Source organism: Triticum urartu, chromosome 5 (assembly GCF_003073215.2).
Source record: "Triticum urartu cultivar G1812 chromosome 5, Tu2.1, whole genome shotgun sequence".
Classification (NCBI taxonomy): domain Eukaryota; kingdom Viridiplantae; phylum Streptophyta; class Magnoliopsida; order Poales; family Poaceae; genus Triticum; species Triticum urartu.
In genome coordinates this window covers 550,862,155-550,882,410 of record NC_053026.1, presented here as the reverse complement: position 1 = coordinate 550,882,410, position 20,256 = coordinate 550,862,155, and the positions used below count along the sequence as shown (strand labels likewise).

The 20,256-nt window shown below is 45.9% G+C and overlaps 1 protein-coding gene across 4 annotated transcripts; it reads right to left on the bottom strand.

The window, feature by feature from the left end:
* Positions 1-2,401: 2,401 nt before the first annotated feature.
* Positions 2,402-20,198, bottom strand: LOC125510595 (myosin-12). 4 transcript variants are annotated; one of them, XR_007284674.1, is made up of 43 exons: positions 19,768-20,198; positions 19,529-19,657; positions 19,144-19,287; positions 18,905-19,050; positions 18,648-18,804; positions 18,492-18,550; positions 18,247-18,406; positions 18,011-18,160; positions 17,787-17,923; positions 17,560-17,706; positions 17,016-17,117; positions 16,866-16,923; positions 16,678-16,779; positions 16,552-16,589; positions 16,231-16,357; positions 15,981-16,151; positions 15,775-15,906; positions 15,590-15,696; positions 15,434-15,494; positions 15,159-15,336; positions 14,850-15,055; positions 14,654-14,773; positions 14,471-14,569; positions 14,165-14,380; positions 13,931-14,070; positions 13,732-13,836; positions 13,522-13,636; positions 13,379-13,417; positions 13,202-13,267; positions 12,919-13,089; positions 12,661-12,816; positions 12,155-12,361; positions 11,927-12,073; positions 11,744-11,814; positions 11,510-11,609; positions 11,364-11,420; positions 11,223-11,279; positions 11,058-11,138; positions 10,850-10,932; positions 10,581-10,740; positions 9,755-10,120; positions 6,622-7,150; positions 2,402-2,717 (listed from the first exon to the last, which is right to left on the bottom strand). XR_007284674.1 is itself a non-coding variant. In XM_048675817.1 (41 exons), exons 1-40 carry the CDS (start codon positions 19,768-19,770, stop codon positions 10,614-10,616), a joined length of 4,671 nt encoding a protein of 1,556 aa, XP_048531774.1. In that variant the 5' UTR covers positions 19,771-20,198; the 3' UTR covers positions 2,402-2,717; positions 10,581-10,613. The 4 variants fall into 4 exon arrangements, 2 of the variants coding, with proteins under 2 accessions (XP_048531774.1, XP_048531773.1); XR_007284673.1 differs by lacking the exon at positions 6,622-7,150; XM_048675817.1 differs by lacking the exons at positions 6,622-7,150; positions 9,755-10,120.
* Between the last annotated feature and the right edge of the window lie 58 nt (positions 20,199-20,256).

Here is a 20,256-nt window from a genome sequence, read left to right as displayed (position 1 = left end):
TTCTTATTATAAGCACATATGACTATATACGGAGTACATGCCTACATTACATTGATGAATTGGAGTTAGTTCTGTGTCACCCTAGGTTATAACTGTTACATGATTAATGGTATCCAACATAATCACCGATCCAATGCCTACGAGCTTTTCACATATTGATCTTTGCTAAGTTACTACTATTGCTACTTCTGTTACAATTGCTATAAAACTACTGCTACTACTACTATTACCACTGCTATCAAACTACTCCCTCCGTCCCAAAATAAGTGTCTCAACTTTGTATTACCTCTAGTACAAATTTATACTAAGCTCAAGACACTTATTTTGGGACGGAGGGAGTATCATACTACTGTGCTACTGATCACTCAGCTGCAGACATTTAGTCTCCAGGTGTGGTTAAATTGACAACTCAACTGCTAATACTTGCAAATATTCCTTGGCTCCCCTTGTGTTGGAATAAATTTGGGTTTAATACACTACCCTCGAAAGCTGTTGCGATCCCCTACTTGTGGGTTATCACCGCCTTGCTTTGTCTCGACAATACAATCGACTTAACCGAGACCGCTTCCGGATGACTCACAACTGATCGACTTGTCTTTAGTTCCTTCCTCTAGATCAACATGTTCAATGACTCGAACAAACCTAGCTCCGATACCACTCTTTAGAATAATCGAAGGCGCATAGTCGATCATGTGAGGATCAAGCAATCACACGAGATACAACACCGAGTTGTTAACGAGGTTCACCAACATGGCTAAATCCTTAGGGCATGACTACGGGCGCTCCTCCCCGTGACACCATCACAATACCGCACACTGTCCACCCGGGCGCCGGCCAACGCACCGGCTCCCCCTGAATGTTTGTGCTATTATGTTGGGAAATGTTGCATCATGTGTTTATCCCACATTATATAAGAGGTCTAGGATACAAGTGTCCTACTCGAACACCTCTCCGTACCATATCTACACACAGTTTGAATTCAAGTCCAAATGTAACCTACCTTGTACAAACTATTTGACACAACTCCAACAAAGAGCCTCCTAGTTGGGAGATGTGTAATCAAATTCACCTTTATTTGATGTTGGGAAATACTAGGGAACTAAAAAAAGGTAATGAACAGAGGAAATGCATACCCAACCAGAGAAGATATCTTGTTGTGTCGAGCTTGGTTGAACATGAGCAATGGATCATATATGTGGAACCGAGCAAAAGGTCTCAAAATATTGAAAAAGATATGCATGGTTCCACGAACACAAGCACTCCATGGAATCACATCCAATTCATACCGACTGCAGTGAGAGCTCTCTCCAACATAGATGAGCCACCATTCAAGATTCTGTGAAGAAGTTTTGTGGTGCCGGTGCATATGCTCAAGTAGTGAATATGAATGAAAGTGACATTGGAGTCATTAGTCGTTCAAGTTTTGTTTCCTCCATGTTGGTCGTGATCTTTCTTGCTTGTTTCATTTTTGCATTACGTTTATGTGGGATTTTTGTTAGATGGGATTGGTGGGTGCTTTGTACCATCACATTGAAAACAAGCCATTCACTTTGGCCCGTTGTTGGGTGGAGTTGAATGGGAAACCCAAGTGGGCAACCCTCTATAGAGATCTCAAGAACCACACCAAGAAAAGAAGAACAATGATGGCACAAGCTCCCGCCAATCTATTGAATTGGATGGCGATGATGAACAAGGTGGAGGGGTGGTCGGACTTGGGACCGAGCCAAAAAGAAGTAGGTACTTGAGGGGGAAGAAGGAGAAATATAGGGGCACACGTGATGTCGCGGCGACCAAGATGTCAGCCACGTGGATGAACAATTCCAACAAAGGGAAGGAATCAAAGAAAAGGAAGGATAAGAAGGATGAGAGGTGCAAGCTATTATTGGATGTGCAAAGGGAGAGGATGAAATTCGACCGTGAGAGAGGACGATGATTGAGAATGGGATGATGGAGATGGAAAAGACGAACAAATGGGAGGAAATGGAACTTGAGAAGGCCAAGGCATATGCGACCATTGAGCTTGAGAGAGAAGGTGAGGCTCACGGGGATCATGGAGGAGTCAAGGACCATGTTGGCCGACACTATCGTCATGGATGGCCATGTCAAGGATTGGTTCACCAACCAAAAGGAGATCAACGAGACAACGAGCGCAAGAAAAGACACTTGATTTATTCATGTATCCCTATTCATGAGTTATTGAATTTTATTCGTCGTGGATCATTTTGGCTTGTGTTGTATTATTGAATTGGTTGTGTGCTACATTGATTGAATGATCTACATGCATGATTTGCATGGAAATGGGGGGCGCCGTTGTCCAGGCAGACAAATGGGGCTCAGCCGGCTGTCCCATTGGACATGCTCTTATTTTTTTCGAAAAGGGGGTTTCCCCGGCCTCTGCATCAGACAGATGCATACGGCCACATTTATAAATAAATAAAGTAGTTCAACAATGTCTTGCAAAGTGCTGCAACAAAGGATACTGGCTCACACAGAGCAAGCAAAATAAAACAAGGCCCAAAAGCCACAACCGGCTGGCATAGTAAAGAGAGATAGGTAAACTACGCGCCTATCCTATTACATGACCGCCATCCAAACCGGTTGAATAAATCCCGCGCTACCATCTCCCACCGGACAGATCCAGTAACCAAACACGCCCTGGCCTCCGTCGGAGTGAGTAATGACCACGTACGGATTAGCGCAGTAGCCCGGAAGAGAACCTGCAAAAAATGAATAGTTGTTGTTCTGTTAAAAGCCAAGTCATTTCTGCAGTTCCAAATTGCCCATAACAACGCACATGCTCCCACACGAATTTGTCTAGCTGTTTCGGCCTCTATACCAACCAGCCACGTTCCAAACAACGACCTGACCGAATTCGGAGGAGTAATGTTAAAGGCAATCCGCACCGAGCGCCACAACACCCTCGCCGTCGGGCACTCAAAGAAAAGATGCTTGATAGTTTCATCCCGATCACAGAAACTACACCTAGTAGATCCTGTCCAGTTGCGCTTAATCAAATTATCTTTCGTTAGAATGACTTGTTTATGCATAAACCACATAAACACTTTAATTTTGAGAGGAACCTTAACTTTCCAAACGTTTTTGGAACTAGGAATTACACTAGAATTGATGACATCAATGTACATCGACTTGACTGTGAATTCACCAGATTTAGTAAGCTTCCAATACAACTGATCGGGCTGATGAGTAAGCTGAACCTCCATGAGTTTACTCACCAGATGAATCCAAGCCTCCCACCGGTCACCCACAAGCACCCTCCTAAATTGGATGTTAAGAGGAGCAGATTGCAGACTCGTTGCAACCAGAGCATCCCGTCGCTGCACAATGCGATAAAGCGCCGGATACTGGAGTGCCAGTGGTGCATCACCTAGCCAGGTATCTTCCCAGAATCGAGTGTTATTGCCATCACCGACAACAAACTTTGTTCTGTTAAAGAAAGTAGCTTTGACCCTCATTAACCCCTTCCAGAAGGGCGAATCAGTGGGTCGAGCCGTCACCTGCGACAAGGTTTTAGAGTACAGATACTTGTTACGAAGAATCTGCGCCCAAGTTGCCTCAGTCTCGGTAGATAACTTATAAAGCCACTTACTTAGAAGGCATCTATTCTTAACTTCAAGGTTCTCAACCCCAAGACCCCCTTGGTCTTTTGGTCGGCAGATGACATCCCATTTGGCTAGGCGATACTTTCTCTTAGTTTCATCGCTCTGCCAGAAGAAACGAGACCGATAGAAGTCCAGTCTTTTCCTAACTCCAACTGGAACCTCAAAAAAGGATAAGAGAAACATAGGCAAACTCGTGAGCACCGAATTAATAAGAATCAATCGGCCTCCATACGACATAAGTTTGCCCTTCCAGCAGCTCAGTTTCTTCTCAAACCGATCCTCGATACACTTCCATTCACTGTTAGTTAACTTACGATGGTGAATGGGGATACCAAGGTAAGTGAACGGAAGAGTCCCCAAATCGCAACCAAACAGTTGCTTGTAAGCATCTTGTTCCTCTTTGTCTCTACCAAAACAGAACAACTCACTTTTATTGAAGTTGATCTTCAGACCGGACAATTGCTCAAATAGGCACAACACCAGCTTCATATTTCTCGCCTTAACCAAGTCATGCTCCATAAAAATGATTGTATCATCGGCGTACTGCAAGAATGGACACACCACCATCTACAAGATGAGGCACCAAGCCACCTACTTGTCCTGCCTCCTTTGCCCTTCCTATCAAGATTGCCAACATATCAACAACAATGTTGAAGAGGATAGGAGACATTGGATCACCTTGCCTCAGGCCCTTGTGTGTCTGGAAATAATGATCTATATCGTCATTCACTTTAATTTCAACACTCCCTTTTTGCGTGAAAGATTCAACTTGGCGCCTCCAAGCTTCGTCAAAACCCTTCATACGTAAGGCTTGTTGTAGAAAGGGCCATTTGACTTTATCGTACGCCTTCTCAAAATCCACCTTAAAAACCACTCCATCCAGTTTTTTCGAGTGAATTTCATGGAGCGTTTCATGCAGGACCACCACCCCTTCAAGAATGTTCCTATCCGGCATGAAAGCAGATTGAGTAGGCTGCACCACAGTATGCGCAATCTGTGTGAGCCTATTCGTTCCGACGTTGGTAAAAATTTTGAAACTCACATTAAGAAGACAGATTGGCCGAAATTGCTCAATCCGCACTGCCTCTGTCTTCTTGGGAAGAAGTGTTATCGTCCCAAAATTCAGCTTAAAAAGGTGAAGCTGACCAGCGAAAAGATCATTGAACAAAGGCAATAGATCTCCTTTAATAATGTGCCAACATTTCTTGTAAAACTCGGCCGGGAAACCATCCGGGCCAGGAGCCTTATTATTCTCAATTGGGATATCATTCTCAACAGCTGTCAGTTGAGGCACATCCTCAATCCTAGACTCATCCAGCGACACCCAGTTCTCCTCTAGAGGTCCAAACAACTGCTTGTAATACTCAGTGATATACAGCTTTAAGTTTTCCTGACCAAGAATCGTTCCCTCATCTTGCTCAAGCTGAAAGATTCTCTTCTTTCTATGCTTGCCATTAGCAATCATGTGAAAAAATTGTGTGTTCGCGTCCCCCTGGACGACCCGTCGGACCTTGGCCCGAAGCGCCCACTTTAATTCTTCCTCACGAAGTAGCTCTTTCAGCCTCATTTCCGCATCGAGCTTCGCCTGAAGCTCCGAGGCTGGTAGGATCATGTTCTCAGCTTTTACATCCAGGGACTGAATAAGCGAAAGGAGTTGTTCCTTCTCAATCTTATAAACCCCACTAAGATGTTTAGCCCACCCTCGTAGGAAGCTTCTCAAGTGCCTAATTTTATTCTGCCAGCGCTCAAGTGCAGTTTTACCTCCTGCATCCTTAGCCCATACTCTGGCAACAGTATCTAAGAACCCTTGTCTCTCGAACCACGCAAGCTCGAACGAGAAGACATTCTTATTTCCCACATGAGTGGCCTCCCCAGAATCAATGAATAACGGCGTATGGTCCGAAATGCCCCGTGTAAGTGCCTGCACCGTTACACAAGGGAATTTCTGCTCCCATTCGACGCTAGCCAGAACCCGATCCAGCTTCTCAAACGTCGGATTAGGTAGTGCATTAGCCCAAGTAAACTTCCTACCCGAAAACTCAATCTCACGTAGATCCAAACTTTCAATGATGGTGTTAAACATGAACGACCATCTACCATCGAAATTATCATTATTCTTCTCATCATGCCTTCTGATAATATTAAAATCACCCCCTACTAGGATAGGCAGTTGCTCAGAACCACAAATCCTAACCAAATCAGCCAAAAAATCTGGTTTAAGCTCGGGCTGTGCGGCTCCATAAACCGCCACCAAAGCCCAGTTAAACCCATCGGCCTTCGACCTCAACCTAAACTTAACTGCGAAATCCCCCATGACCACGCTTCGGACTTCTAACGAGTCGCATCTAACTCCGAGTAAAATCCCCCTGATCTTCCTCGCGGCGGTAGACAATGCCAATCAAACTCAATACCTCCCGACAACGTATTGAGAAATTGAGGCGAAAAGTCGGCTCTACCAGTTTCCGATAAAGCGATAAAGTCCAACTTATGCTCAATAGAAGCCTCAGCAAGAAACCTTCTTTTAGCCAAGTCTTTCAGACCTCTGCTATTCCAAAAGATTCCTTTCATAACTCGTCATGGAATTTTTTAGCTGTTCTAATCCGCGCGCTCCTACGCACTGCAGAAGTCGGGTAAATCTTCCGCTTCCACTTACGTTTAGGAATATTAAAACTCTCCGGCTGGTCCTCACAACCAGTCTCAGAGGCTCGCACTTCATCAAAGTCCACTCGCTCATCTTCCTCCTCAGGAGCGAGATCCGCACACAAATTATCGAGGGCCCTAACCCCCAAAGCATCAATCTCGGAGTTATTCATGGGTTTAACCGCAGCTAAGTTACGAATCATCTCAAGCGCCCGCTCAGCCTCTAAATCCAATAAATCATTAACCGAATTTGAAATTTCACTATCATTGCTACCTAGTGAAATTCCTAGCTTATTTGCATTATTAATAATCTCATCATCGGAAAAATGCAGAATAGAATTAGAAGTATTGACGGACATACCCGTAGTGACCTCCACGTCACGAAGCTTGGCCGCCCTCATGGCGCACCGCTGCTGAATGTCGTCCACCTCCGGATGGTCCTGGAGACGGCTGCTCAACCGTCGCCCCTCAGCAACCGGATCCGGCATACCACCGAAAGCAATCACCTCCTCCCGAGAGGCTCTGCTGGGGTGCACCATGTCGGGGAACGGAGGAGCCATGGCCTCCTGCCCGAGCTCCCCCACTACCCCGGCCAAAGGGCGAACTGTCGGCACTGGCGCCGCCGGCACACAAGGCCCTCGAGGCGCCACAGGAGAAGAGGCCCCCGAGGCCACCAAGGCCACCTGCCCCGAGCCCCGTCCGGGCCGCGACTCCATCGCCAGCACCGCCGGTCCGGAAGAAGGAAGTAAAGGTGTCTGGTCGAGCAACCTCGGCCTCCCAACCGAAGGCTCAAGCTGCACCATCGGAGGCTCCCCCACCGCTGGCCCTGATGAGGGAAGCGCGGCCACCTGCCCCACGCCCCCATCAGCAGCAGGCATCCTTGGCTGTACCTGCACAGTTGCGGCCTCAGATGAAAAATCCAAAGCCCCCATCTTCAGACTCTCTCCCGCGCCAACGACCTCCTCCGCCCCAATCCTAACCGGGATCGGCGACTCCCCCGAAGGAGGAAGCACTGGCTCCTCAAACTCCAGTGCCGGAAGCGAGCGCTCAAACACCTCATCCGACTCCACCCGATCACTCCACAGTCTCGGGGGTGCAGATGCCGGCTCGAAAGAGCCGAACCTGAGGGTAGTCGTCGGCACCGAAGAAGGAGTAACCGTCCCATCCGCAGACGTCTGAGCATCAGCACCCTGCGTGGTGGACAGCTCACGTCCACTATCAGCAGCTGGTGCCTCCTTAAGTGCCGAACTATCATCATCCTCGTGCAAATCAGAATCAGACCCGTTGGCCATCCCGGCAAAGATACTCTCATCCTCGAACTCAATAACAAGGTCATATATGTGGCCTCGATATGCCCACTTAACCACCTCCGGCACAAACTCGATGTTCAGCACACTAACCAGAACGCGGGCAATCCCGTGGGCTCTAGTAAAGTCCATATCCACACACTCCGGTCTGCCAATCATGATACCCAAACTGGCAACAACCCGGGCATCCTGCATCGGCCTGGATGGTGCCCCAGAGAATCGCAACCAAACCTGCGTCAGAGGCTTGCCCGTAGACTCAACCCTCTTCCACTCCTGAAACTCAAGCACACCATCAGTACCTGGCACCTTGCACATCCCGAAACTCAAAAGCCTCTGAAGGTCCTCAACTGACGGACACTCAACCCGAAACAGCTTGTCCTCCACAGTCGCAAGCTCCCACCGGAACTCCCCAGGGGCTAACTCCTTAAGCCTCTGAATAATTTGCGACTCCGAAACCTCTCCTCTAGCAATCTTAACCAACCCAGTTGTCAAGCTCAACGTCTCGTCAGGAACCTCCATCTCCGTTGGAGATTCAAAGAACGTAAGCTCGGCATAGTACACCCCATACATCATCAGCGAAGGTGCCTGCTCTCTCAGAAGCGGACAGCCCCCCGCATCGTGTGCCGGTTTGCCACAAGTGCCACACAACTCGGCCACACACTCCGCAATAAAATGCCCCTTACCACCACAACGATAACATAGCATATTCTCCTTCTTGCGAGCATATTTTGAAGCTCTGTCCGACTCAGCCCTGGGAGGATCCTCCAGAGAAACAGTCCCCCCGGACCCATTCCCGGGTAACTCTGCATTGGCAAGCGCCGATACCACCTCCAAAGCCTGGCCTGTCAAAACCTGCTGCTCAGCATCCCCATCAACCACCATCGGATCAGTCACAGTCGGAGTAGGCGGTCGTGGGCGATACCGGCCCCCACGCCCACCTCGGTGACCACGGAAACCACCCCGCGGTCGAAGACCCGGGCCAGCCGCCCCCTCAACAAATCCTCCTGGGGGCCCCATGAACGGGCGCTCCGCCGAGCCATCGCTCTGCCAAGCATGGCCTCGACCTCCACCAGTCAACGAGGATCCACGGTGCTTACCAGCACCATACGCGTTGACCCCATCATCACCCCACTGACCCTGAGGTGCAACCGTGACTTGATTCGGTGGACGTGCCAGATGCTGCACTGCTCCGGATCAATTCTGCGGAGGCATAGTGACAAGGTGAGGTGGTGGAACTGGCCTTGGCTGGCCAGCCAACAGCCCCTGAGCGGGTGGCCGCGGCACAACACCTCCCTGGCCCGCATTGTTCCCAGCAGTAGATGACGGCAGAGGTCGCTGACCCACCGGACCCGGCGCCGGCGGCCGCAATCCCGCCGGAGTGGGCGCCGCTGGTCTAGGCCCGGGCAGCACGCCGCCCCGGCCGGCCGCTACCCCCACCGAAGCTACGCCCCTGCCGGCTTGCAGCGGTACTGCACCCCCGCGGCCAGCCCCCGTTGGCGGCAACGCAGCTCCACTGCCGCTGCCCGAGGCCGCGGGGTTCCGGCCAGCGCCGGTAGCCGGCAACCCAGCGCCACGGCCACCGCCGCTGCCCTGCTGCGGCGCGGTCCCAAGGCGGCCGGCGTCCAGATTCGCCACCGTTCTCTTCCCAGGCGGCAAAGGTCCTCCGCGACCCACCATCAATCGAAGCGGAGGGATACGCTTCGCTCGTTTTGTCCCAGCAAATCGAAAGCTCCGACTCAGCCTACCAGGAACCCTAGCGAAAGGTACGTGAGACACAGACGATCGAGCTAGCAGCTCCTCGTCACCCTCGATAGCGCTCGGCTGTGGCCTGCTCTGGGCCTCATACCCAAGCTCCTCCGGCCCACATACCGCAGCCCTCTCCGAGCAACCCTCGTTGCAGAAAAAACCGGTCGGACCCGGAATAGACTGGGCCTCATACCCATCTATCCCCGACCCAACATGAGCCGGCCCACCAACGTCCGATGGCAGCCCCTCTCGGCCTAGCAGTGAATTCAAACGACGCTGACGGAAATCAGCGATCCCGAGATCTTGGATCCTAGGAGTTTCCAACTCCGTCGCCGGCGGCCTCGACCCGGCCACCGTCCGGCGAAGAGTCTTCTTCCGTTTTACAACAACCCACGAATCCGGCTTAATGAGATCAAAAACTGTAAGATTTGGACGACATACCTTAGGAAGAGGGCCTTTCCATGGCTTGATCGCCGCCGACGAGGTTCTCCGGCGGACCATCTCTATCTTCTCGCCCGCGTCGATCCCCAACCTGGCCGGATCATGGATAGGTAGAACATCATCGATCGCAGACGCCACCTCCTCCTCTGAATAGCCGGCATTGAACCAGTCATTAACGTGGTCCGACGGCGTAGGCGACGGCGGCGATGGCGGATCGTCCGCCTCTCCATCCGCGTCGTCCTCCTCCGCCTCCGCTAGCGCCCAAAACCGTCCACCGCACCGGCGATCACCGGCGCGGACAGATTGGGTGCGCGCGGTAGCCCCTCCATTCGCCCCTCCAGTAGCTCTCAACACACCAGTCTCCTCCTAATCCAGAAACGCGGAGAGAGACAAGTCGAGAATAAAACCAGGGGACACAAATTTCAGAAAGAAAAGAAAACCCGTTTCGCAGACTGCTGGTGTGTACATTTTTCACAATGTTGATCCCAGAAATACCCACATCATAAGGAAGACTACCAAATGCACTTGGCTAAAAATGAGAAACTTACAATCAGAAAGTGTTGTCATTGAATTCATCAGTCGGGGTAATCAACATATGTACTTTCACAAAAGAATTACAATGTTTCCTCTTTCACACTATCAATACCAATCAAAAGAATGCTATCAAACTCTTCTATATTTCCCTTTCTCAAAATATACTTTCCACAAGACCCAACCCAAAATTGCAAGCTGGAGACCGAAACAAACCAAACCCCAAACTATGCACTCCTATTTAAAAAATAAATAAAAAATATTCACTGCCCAGGAACTTCACAAAAACTGGTACCTGTCCGTATTTTCCTTTATATACGTAATGTAATCAGTCTGTATGCTGTTGCAGAAGAAAGTGGAACTGGGAGTTCTGCCGCAGTAGTGGTGGCGGCTCCACGTCAGTCGGGTTGATGTCGAGCATCAGTCGCGCTATATCATCCAAGGATATCGGTATGCTGCAATGCCGTCCATATGGGTGGGTGTTAGATCGATGGCAACTGTTGTGATTTTAATTAATTATGCGCCCCGTCACAGATTACATCTTTGCGCCGGTACTGAACATACCTTGAGTCGTCATCTAGTAAGAAAGAACTGTTCGGAGTAGTTATCGAGTCATCTGTCGTCATTGTTCTCATGTTTCCAATTACCTGAAAACATGCCCATTCTTGTCATGAAACAGGAAAGAAAATTTTGTACCTTTGTTTTCTATCACATCATGTTAATGTTGTTTGAAAACGGAAGCACGTATATTCTAGCAAGGACTCTCGCTTACCTCTTGGGATAGACCTTGTGCACCGTATTTATCATCCCAGAACATCGTTCCGATGCGATATATTTGGCTGATGCTCAGAACCTGCCAACAAAATACAAATATTTGATATTGGATGGGTTTGCCAAAATTTCAAGCATCTATAACTTTGTCTTGTTCAGGACTTACGGGGCAAAGCTCATCAGTGATTTCCTCCAGTGTCTTGTGCGATTTCTGATGCAAAACCTGCAATGTAATTTCATTTAGTAGGTCGGCCGTAGACAGATGGAACATCTATAATGGTCAATAAGAGCATCTACTTAGGCATACCAGGAACCCAACTGCCTGCCTTATGTGTTGCAGTTCATCCCAAGATGTTCCTGCATACTGGATTACAGAAATACATTTTAGTCTGGTGGCTTTCTGCTGATTAGTATGTTCCTTGCTGAAATTACACATTCTCTTTTTTATTTCACCTCTTCAGTTGTTCTAGAGCACCATTGCTCCAGTTCCTGTAAACCAGCCTTCAAGAATTCTCCATTGCTAAAGGAGCAGCATTCACGCCGAAGTAGCAAACTGAATGAAGAAAATATTTTTTGCTATAGTTCAGAATCAAAACATTTTGTGAAGCGTATACAAATGATGTCTCAAATGACAGTGTGTAGTCAAGCAGAGTTAATCTGAGGTAATTTGTACAAGACTAGCAGTACCTGTTGAAGAGTTGAACGTTCATAAATGCAAATACTTGACTGAATGTTTTCCTAATTATCATTGGAGGTACCTACAAATCAAAGTTGAAAAAGGAAAAATCTTCAGCATAGAAATTGTAATGTATTTCCTGACAGGAAGACAACTGAAAACGAAGCTACAACTCAAAACAAAGCTGTACTCACATAATTATTGTTCATCGTTTCCAGTGTATGATTCAGGCACTTGACAATGTTCTGCCAATGCACACTTGATGCTTGCCTTGATAGTGCACTAGAGTGTATACTTTTCAATGATCCTCGAGATGCTCTTACACGACCAGCTCTTGGAGCCTATGAATATTGGCACATGTTAGAGAAGTTGTATCACATTATACAAAGATTAGGCATGAAGATGCCTGAGCCTTGAGGTACCTGTATGCAGAGAGTCAATATTGCACTTATTTCCCTTTTCAGGCTATCTCTCATCATGCCATATATCTTCTCGACATATGCTGTTAACTGTTGCTTGAAACGTACAGCTGGATACTTAGCCTCTATCATTGATGTAGTGTCAGCTCTTCCTACCATTCCACTGTATCCGTTTGAAATACCTAATCCTGACGATGATGATCGAGCATTCTGAAAGTGCAGTTTTTGGCATATGTAAGCTCATTTTCCCCCAAATATAGAGATTTTTGCTCCAAATTACATAGCATGAAACCGGTAAGACATGGCAGTAGGCAGTAGCAGTTCAATACAAAAAAAGAAACGAAAAAGAATGAGCACCAGGAGCCACGTCCTGATGCCCACCAGACAGAACTCCAAGACGTAAGCTCATATTTTATGATGTGATCACAGATAATTGGTACCAAATGCATTTGAGATCTCAACCAAGAACATCTGCTTATGCAGAGCAAAAGTCTGGATGAAAAACTTACCTGCACCATTCTATTGAATAGGTTGCCTGTTGCGGTCCTGCTGCGATTTGGTACTTTAGTAGATGAACTGCTAGCTTTAAGTGTATTTTGTAAAAGGTAGAGGAGGGTTGATGTTGTCGACAGCCAATAAGCTAGTTCTCCAGAAGTTTCAGCATTCTGTACATGTATTCAGCCAATGAGTTTCTCGACAATTTGCTTACCAACTTTCTTATGCTATTGCATAGGAAAATCTGTATAGTTATTGATGGGAATAACAACCTCAACATATGACCTAATTGTATGGATGATACGGTCAAATATGTTTGTCTTTTCTGCTTCAAATGAGTGCCAGTGAAGAAGTGATTTGTAGACAATACATGCTGCAGCTGGTCTTCTGTTGTCATATCTCCTGTCTTCAGCCAGGCTTTTGATAAGGACATCATGATTTTCCTGTGAAAGAGTGAAGGTAGAATAATTTTTTTTTAAATGCACAATATATGTTAATTAAATACATGAAACTTGTTCCCACAGTGAAATTAAAAAGTTCAAAGGACAAACTTACTTGCTGTCGGTCCGTCAGCGACTGTTGTTTGCTTAAATTCTTTACTGGGGGAACAACCACCTCCTCCTGCAAGCAAAGCATATGTGAACATTAATCCGATGACCTACTTGAGTATTGTTTCTTTCTATCTTACAGTATGTTTGTTGGGTATCACTGAGTTACAGTACATATACTAACCATTTTAGGTTCTCCATGCTGGTGTCCATTCTCAAGAACCTGATAAGATTTTAACACAAATGTTAGTGAAACTTTGTACTTCTGAAATATAGTTGTAAAAGCCAAAAAAATATCTTATTGAATTTTCATTACTGGAATTGTACCTTCACAACAGCTGGCTCAATCACTTCAGGAGTGACTACTGCTTGAACAGCTGGTGCAGGATTGCTGCGGAGCAACTGATTCTCTGACTCCAAGATGGCAATCTTGCTTTCCAGACTAGACAAATCATTAATTGTATTAAGTTATAATACTTCCATGCAGGCAAGTGGTTAAGAATGGAAATACGAGGTATAAATATTGTAAATTTTTACCTCTCTATTTGTTTTGTCTTATTATCATCATCTGCTGACGCAAGCAACGATTGTTGGCGTAGAACGTGGTTTTCAGATTCCATGTTGGATAAATTTGTTTCAAGCCTGAACCATATATCAAAAGTCAGTGAGTGGATATGATATGTATTCTTTACAAGTCGACTTTTTCCAAACTCCAAAGCTATGAGCTCATTAGTACCTAGCGATCATGTCTTGAAGTTGATTAATTTTGGAGTCCCGTTCTTGTGTCTCACGTGACAATTCGTCAGACTGTTTTTGAATCTCAAAAAGCTTCTTCTCAAGATCTTCAGCCTTCGTTCTAAACGTACCGAGCTCAGTCTGGATAAAAAAAGGGACGTGAGAATTTCACTGTAGAATAAAATGGTGAATCTTCCTTTTGAGTACAGCTGTGGAACCTATTGGGTATTCATACCTCAAGTTCCTCGTTTTGACTTGTCAACAACTCAACTTTTGCGTTATCCACCACTGGCACCTCTACTATCTTAGGTGGTGCCTGTTCAATTGCTAACTTTGCAGCTTCTTTCTCATTTATAATTGCTGCATGGGCTTCCTCAAGCTTTTCTTGCATTTCTTGCAACGCAGATTGTAACTTTGTAATTTCTTGTCCCTTGGCTACCTCAAGGTCAACCTGCCAACATGCATAATTTAGCAAACTCATTGGTGTCCAAGCAACATATTAAACTGTACAGCAACTACTATGTTGATCTAAGTGAGTTACCCTCAAATGCTTCTCAACATCTAATCTCCATGTGAGTTCCTCAACTCTCTTTTCCAGCTTGTCTTTGGCTTCTTTAAGTGCACCATTATCTCTTGCTTCCTGTTACATGCTTATACTTTAGTTTAAAATGCATTAAAATACACATGAATGAATTACGACTTCCCAATCTGAAATTGGACATACCATTTTGAGCTTCCGAAGTTCCTTCCTTGCAACACGTCCCCTCCACGAGCACTGGAGAATTAGAGAAGCTCTTTTTTGCAGTTTGTAAGCAACATAGGCTTTGTGTTGGCGCCATCGAGTCTGGATCCACAAAGTAGTTAAGTTTCGGTTGATTATTAAATTACCTCTGTACCTTGGTTCACATAATAATACAAACCTGGATGATGATGGTCGCTTTGGTCTCTCTTCTGAACCTGTGCTCCTTACGAGCAGCCATTGCACGTAATCCTGTCTGTATTGTTATTGATGATCTGTATATTTGTAGGTAAGCTTTCCAGGCAGAATGAGTACGGGTGTGCTTCTGTATTGTAATTGCAGCAGCGACTCTTCTCATGTGCTCAAAAAGCTTTCTAGCTAGTCGTGCTGTGCCATTTCATTAGATTGTATGTCAGTTCAAGTGAGAACTAAGTAAGAAGTACTTCTATCCAAGGCATGAAGTACCGAACACGAAGGAGTGAAGAAATACCTCTCCAGAACTTTTGAGTTTGAATGGAAGCCTTTTTTAAGCTGACGAATTCCTTTCGCATAAGATGCGTTCTTATACGCCTCTGGATAAGTCGCACAGCATTGGCCAATACTTCTGCTCTTCTGGCATCCAGCTCTGCCATCTGGCCAGCTCTTAGGAATACCTTTGTTTTTCCTATCTGATAAAGGAAAGGGTATGCACAGTCAGTTTCAACTGTCATATATGATAGATACAGTTTTTATGTTTCACAACTTCCCATTTTCACTGTAGGTTACCTGGTATCCCTTCAATCCCATTTTATCACATATTGCTGCACAAGCTGTCTTCTCGTCAGAACTGCAAAATAGTTACAGAACAAGGGCATATCTAAATTGATATATTTTACTTGAGTTTCATCTCCTTATCAGTTCGCATAACTTGAGCATCCATACCTGTCCACAAGCTCTGGTGCAAGCACTCCGAATCGATCAATGAACTCATCAAATGTTCTCTTCGTCGGATAGCCAGCACAACTGATCCGGATTGCTTCCAAAACACCCTGCACGATGAGCCATGAACGCGATGAAATTTCAATCAAATTCAATGGAGCACAAAACATGAAAAAGAAAATACATACCCCACATCTCAATTGATTCAAGACATTGTCGTTCTCGAAGATGCCAGGTTTCAGTACAGTATTAGGCTTCACACATCTAATGTAGTGTGGTTCTGTCGTACTCAATGTTTCCATCAGGGCTTGGAGTTGTTGCTACACATATTATGGAATACATGTTAATGAGTATTTCAAGGCTAAAAAAGAGATTTAGCTCCAATATGACACACCTTAAAGCGAGTACCGATGGAAGAGAATTTGGACTGTTTAGAACTTTCCTCTGGTAATGGAGGAAAGAGATTTGCAACAAAAGAGCACCTTGACGAATTTAGTAGAGCTTGATGTTCAGCGACCACATAATCTTTGTTCTTGTCAAGAAAATAATCGGCTTGGTATGTGACCTGTCAAGTAGAATAGTTTATTAAAATTCCTTACTGATTATATATCAAATTATCATACTATCACCGGACTAATGCTTACATCTCCTGCGTAGTGATTGATTGTGAAGGCAGTCCTGGCAAGTTTGGGCTTGCTAAAGCGCTTATGTGATTTGTATGTTTGATACATCTTTTGTGCAAATGTCTCGTGAGTGGACTTCGGAAACATGCTGCATCATCCATAAGCATGTCAAATACTTGCATTTGCCTTCAGTTTGCATGCAAGAAAAAGTATCCTGTGTATTTTTTTAAATGAAATATACTACAGAAAACTTTCATTGTTGCAAGTGTCATCGTGGACATAAAACTAAATCTGGAATGACAGTCAAAAGAAACTTCATTTTTGGGTCAAAACATCACATACCATGCCTCATCCAGGAGGGCAATTATTCCTCCAGGTTTCTGTACGAAATATTTAAATGTTTGATAAGTAAATACTTGATTCATCTGTTAAAGTTCACATATAACTTATGATATTCAGAGGCATTACCTTCTCAATCAGGTCCAGCACATCCTGATTATCCACAAATTCCACATAGCTCCAGTCTATTTCATCCCTTGTATACTCTTCTTGCTCCATCTTGAATACGTGCTGCCGAAGGAATACACATATTTATGTAGATATTAAATATACATTTCAAAATCATTTTCTCTTAGCACCTATAGGTCTTAGCTAACCTGATTGAAGTGCTGCTGCAATTTCTCATTTGTCATGTTGATGCACAGTTGCTCAAAACTGTCATATGAGCAGAAAGTTCGTCATGTTTAGAAACTGAACTAATATCATACTTGCACTTTTGTAGTGTAACGAAGGTACTAATGGCAAACCTGTTGACCTTGAAACTCTCAAATCCATATATATCCAGCACTCCTATTATACTTATTGCATCAGGATCTTGACCAATCGAGTTATTGATCTTATCCACAATCCTGTTAACCCAGATAAGAAAAACCTTTCTGGTTAAATGGCATACATTAGAGATGAAAGATAAAAGTATAAAGTGCTAAATTTATTAGTTTTTACAAAAAAAAAAAGGAACTGGTAGGAGCACTGCCTTTTCAGTAAGAAGAAATTAGATGTATGAACAAACAAGTGGGCATGAACATGCCAAAACCCTATGTAGATAACGCTCAACTACTCCTGAATAAGCACAACGCTCGGGGATCCCAGGCAGAAAGCCATGCCCCACTGGACGATTTCGTCATATGCGCAATGGGCGATCTCCACTAGTTTTATTAGCATTTTACTACATTCATAACAATATATTTTGGTCTGTACACATATCTGGCAATCTGGTAATACTGATAAGAAGTAACACTTGATATTTTTTGCTTGTTTGATGCATTAATGAATATAAGAATTCACGCTTACCAGTCGAATAGTCGTGAATACACCGTCTTTGCCAAGGCATCACGACTCTGTAGAGCAGAATCTGGATCGAGGGGTTTTGTGATATTTCCATCAGGTGTTACAATAACACGCTGACAAAGAGAGTCTTCAAGCAACTTCTCATCACACCTAAGATACAATATGTACTTGAGTAATACCATAAAACTGCAGATCACCAAACATAAATCACTGAAAGAAATTAGACATACATTAGCAGTTCTGCCACTGTTTTCAGGTGATTGATTGATTTCTCATCCCTCAACCGTGATGAATCAATTTCTTTCCCTTTGGAGAAATTAATGTTTCCTAGATGAAGGATTGCCGCTACTACTCTGAAGATTGCATCCTTGAGCAGTGAAAGAGATTAATTAGTTTTTTTTAGCCCAGCAATATCGTTACTATTTCTTTCAAGTCTCGTTATAGTTTCAAATACCTGTTCTTCTTGAGAAATTCCAACTATATCCATTGCATTTCTTGTTTCTAGGTATTCTCTTGCGTCGTCCACATTAGCTACTTCATAGCAGCTTGTTTGGTTCAGGTAATGAAATGATCGCGGGTCTCCCACCTTAAACCTTTTTACGTCCTGTAATTAGTTAAACATCAAGAAGAAGTCTTTTGGACCATGCAGATATGGTAAGCACTATATAGGCACTTCTTGTTAAGAATTACCTCCGGTGGTGCAGAGCATAGCATGTAAAAGCAATGGTAGTTCCGTTCAGGATCAGAGACCTGGCATACTCGTGATCGTTCAAGGAGGTATGTGCGAACGGCCGCACCAGATATCTTCCCGTATTTGTCAAATTGGATTTCAACAAACTTACCAAATCGACTGAAAAAGATCGGCATGTTAAGTATAAAACTTAAAAAACATTTGCTGCCAAAGCATAGTTGTAGTTGCTAATTCAAGAATCCACCTTGAGTTGTTATTCTTCACCGTCTTCGCATTACCAAATGCTTCCAGTACTGGGTTAGACTGAATGTGTTGTAGAAGAATCGAGAGAGTTAGTGGGACATCACTCTAGAAGGAAAGAGTGAGAAAGAAGATGAACAAAAATGTTGTGTTTTCCAACCTCTAGAACTTGCTGCTCAACGGTTCGTCCCTCGGTTCCAGACCTTCCTCCCATGAACGCAAGGTACCTCATGAGCATCTTTGTCGTCTCTGTCTTACCAGCACCACTCTCACCGCTCACCAATATTGACTGGCTTCCATGCTCATTGATCATTGCCCTGAAAATTATATTCAGCAACAAAACCGCGATGAACATCAGCCACACAATACAGTGAACTGGCTGACTGTCCAATGCCCACAGACTGCAATCGCACACACCTGTAGCAAGAATCTGCAATCGCGAAAAGATGGGGGCTGAGCTCCCCGAAGGTGGCGCCTTTGTACTGCTCCATCATGTGCACGTCGTAGAGATGGGGCAGCCTCTGGAAAGGATTGACTGCAATCAAGATGTTCCCGGTGTACGTCTGTCGTCAGAATAGTTACCAGTGTCAGACAATCAGCTGAAATGGTTTCTGACTGGGAGAGAACATCAAGATGGACAACCCTGGATTACTCACGTATATCTCGTTAAGGCTGTACCGGCAGGCAAGGTTATGCAGGACTCCCGGTTCATGGAGGTAAGCGAGCTTCGTCATGTCGTCCACTCCTGCTGGGGGCGCTTCCGTGTCTTTGGGGTATATGCTCGCGAGGCTGGCCACAACCTGAACCCATGGATGATTCAGAAGCTCATGTCGTAAGCAACTTGCATCGAATTGGCGATTGAAAGTAACAGTAACTCGCGGTGGCAGTTCCATCCAAGCAATTCGACGAACAGTTGGTAGGCACTGCTCGATTGATTGCTAAGACGAAGTAGAGCTTGATCTGAAATCTGCATCCTTGGTAGAATACTGGTGGTAAAGAGCAGCGATGAGGCAGAGAGCAGGGGACTGCGGAGTGACTGACCGTTTTGCCATTGGTGGTGGCGACGGTGACGTCGGCGCCCTTGATCCCGGTGACCTCGCCGTCGACCCAGGCCTCGTCGGGATCCTCCAGCCAGACCTGCGAGCCGACGATGATGTTGACCGGAGTCCCCTGTCGTCGACCCAAGAAACAAGAAACATGTCAGCTCGACCAAAAGCAACCAACCATCAATCACGGGCGTGAAAGAAGCTGGCTGGAATCGAGCAAGAAAGCAAGCTGACCATGTTGACAGATTCAGTCCACGGACGACGAACTCAGCTCAGCTCGATCGCCGGCGCCGGCGAATCTCCGCTCATGCGAGCACGGGATCAAACCAACCAAATAATACACCGGCAGCCAGCAAGATCCCGCGAGCTGGAGTTGTTGTTGCTGGAATGCGCACGCGAGAGTAGTACACTACAACTGGAAAGGGAGGAGAAGCAAGCGATGCGACAGCAGGAGGGAAAGAGAGCAGAGGAAGGAAGGGGGAAAGGAATATACAACCAAGGTGGTGGAGGCGGGGTGAGGGGTCGGAGTGGGGTGGCGGTCGCGGGGCGTGAGCTGGTTCAAGTCCCCCTTTTTGGTGGGAAAAGTCGGCACCGCTACGGCCACCCCGCGACGGCGGCGGCTGCTGCGGCCGGTGGCTTCTTTCTTTCCTCTCTTCCCCGGTCGGTTTCCCCATTGGCGAATGGTGGTGATCTACCGGCTGGAGTGCCACCGAAAGGGGGAGG

Bases quoted from the DNA above. Each gene is read 5' to 3' on its own strand.
- LOC125510595 (XM_048675817.1), bottom strand. The intron at 18,805-18,904 runs GTGTGTGCGATT...TATAATTTTCAG, and splicing joins ATTGCAGATTCTTGCTACAG to GGCAATGATCAATGAGCATG. The intron at 18,161-18,246 runs GTAATTCTTAAC...AACTAATTACAG, and splicing joins TATGCTCTGCACCACCGGAG to GACGTAAAAAGGTTTAAGGT.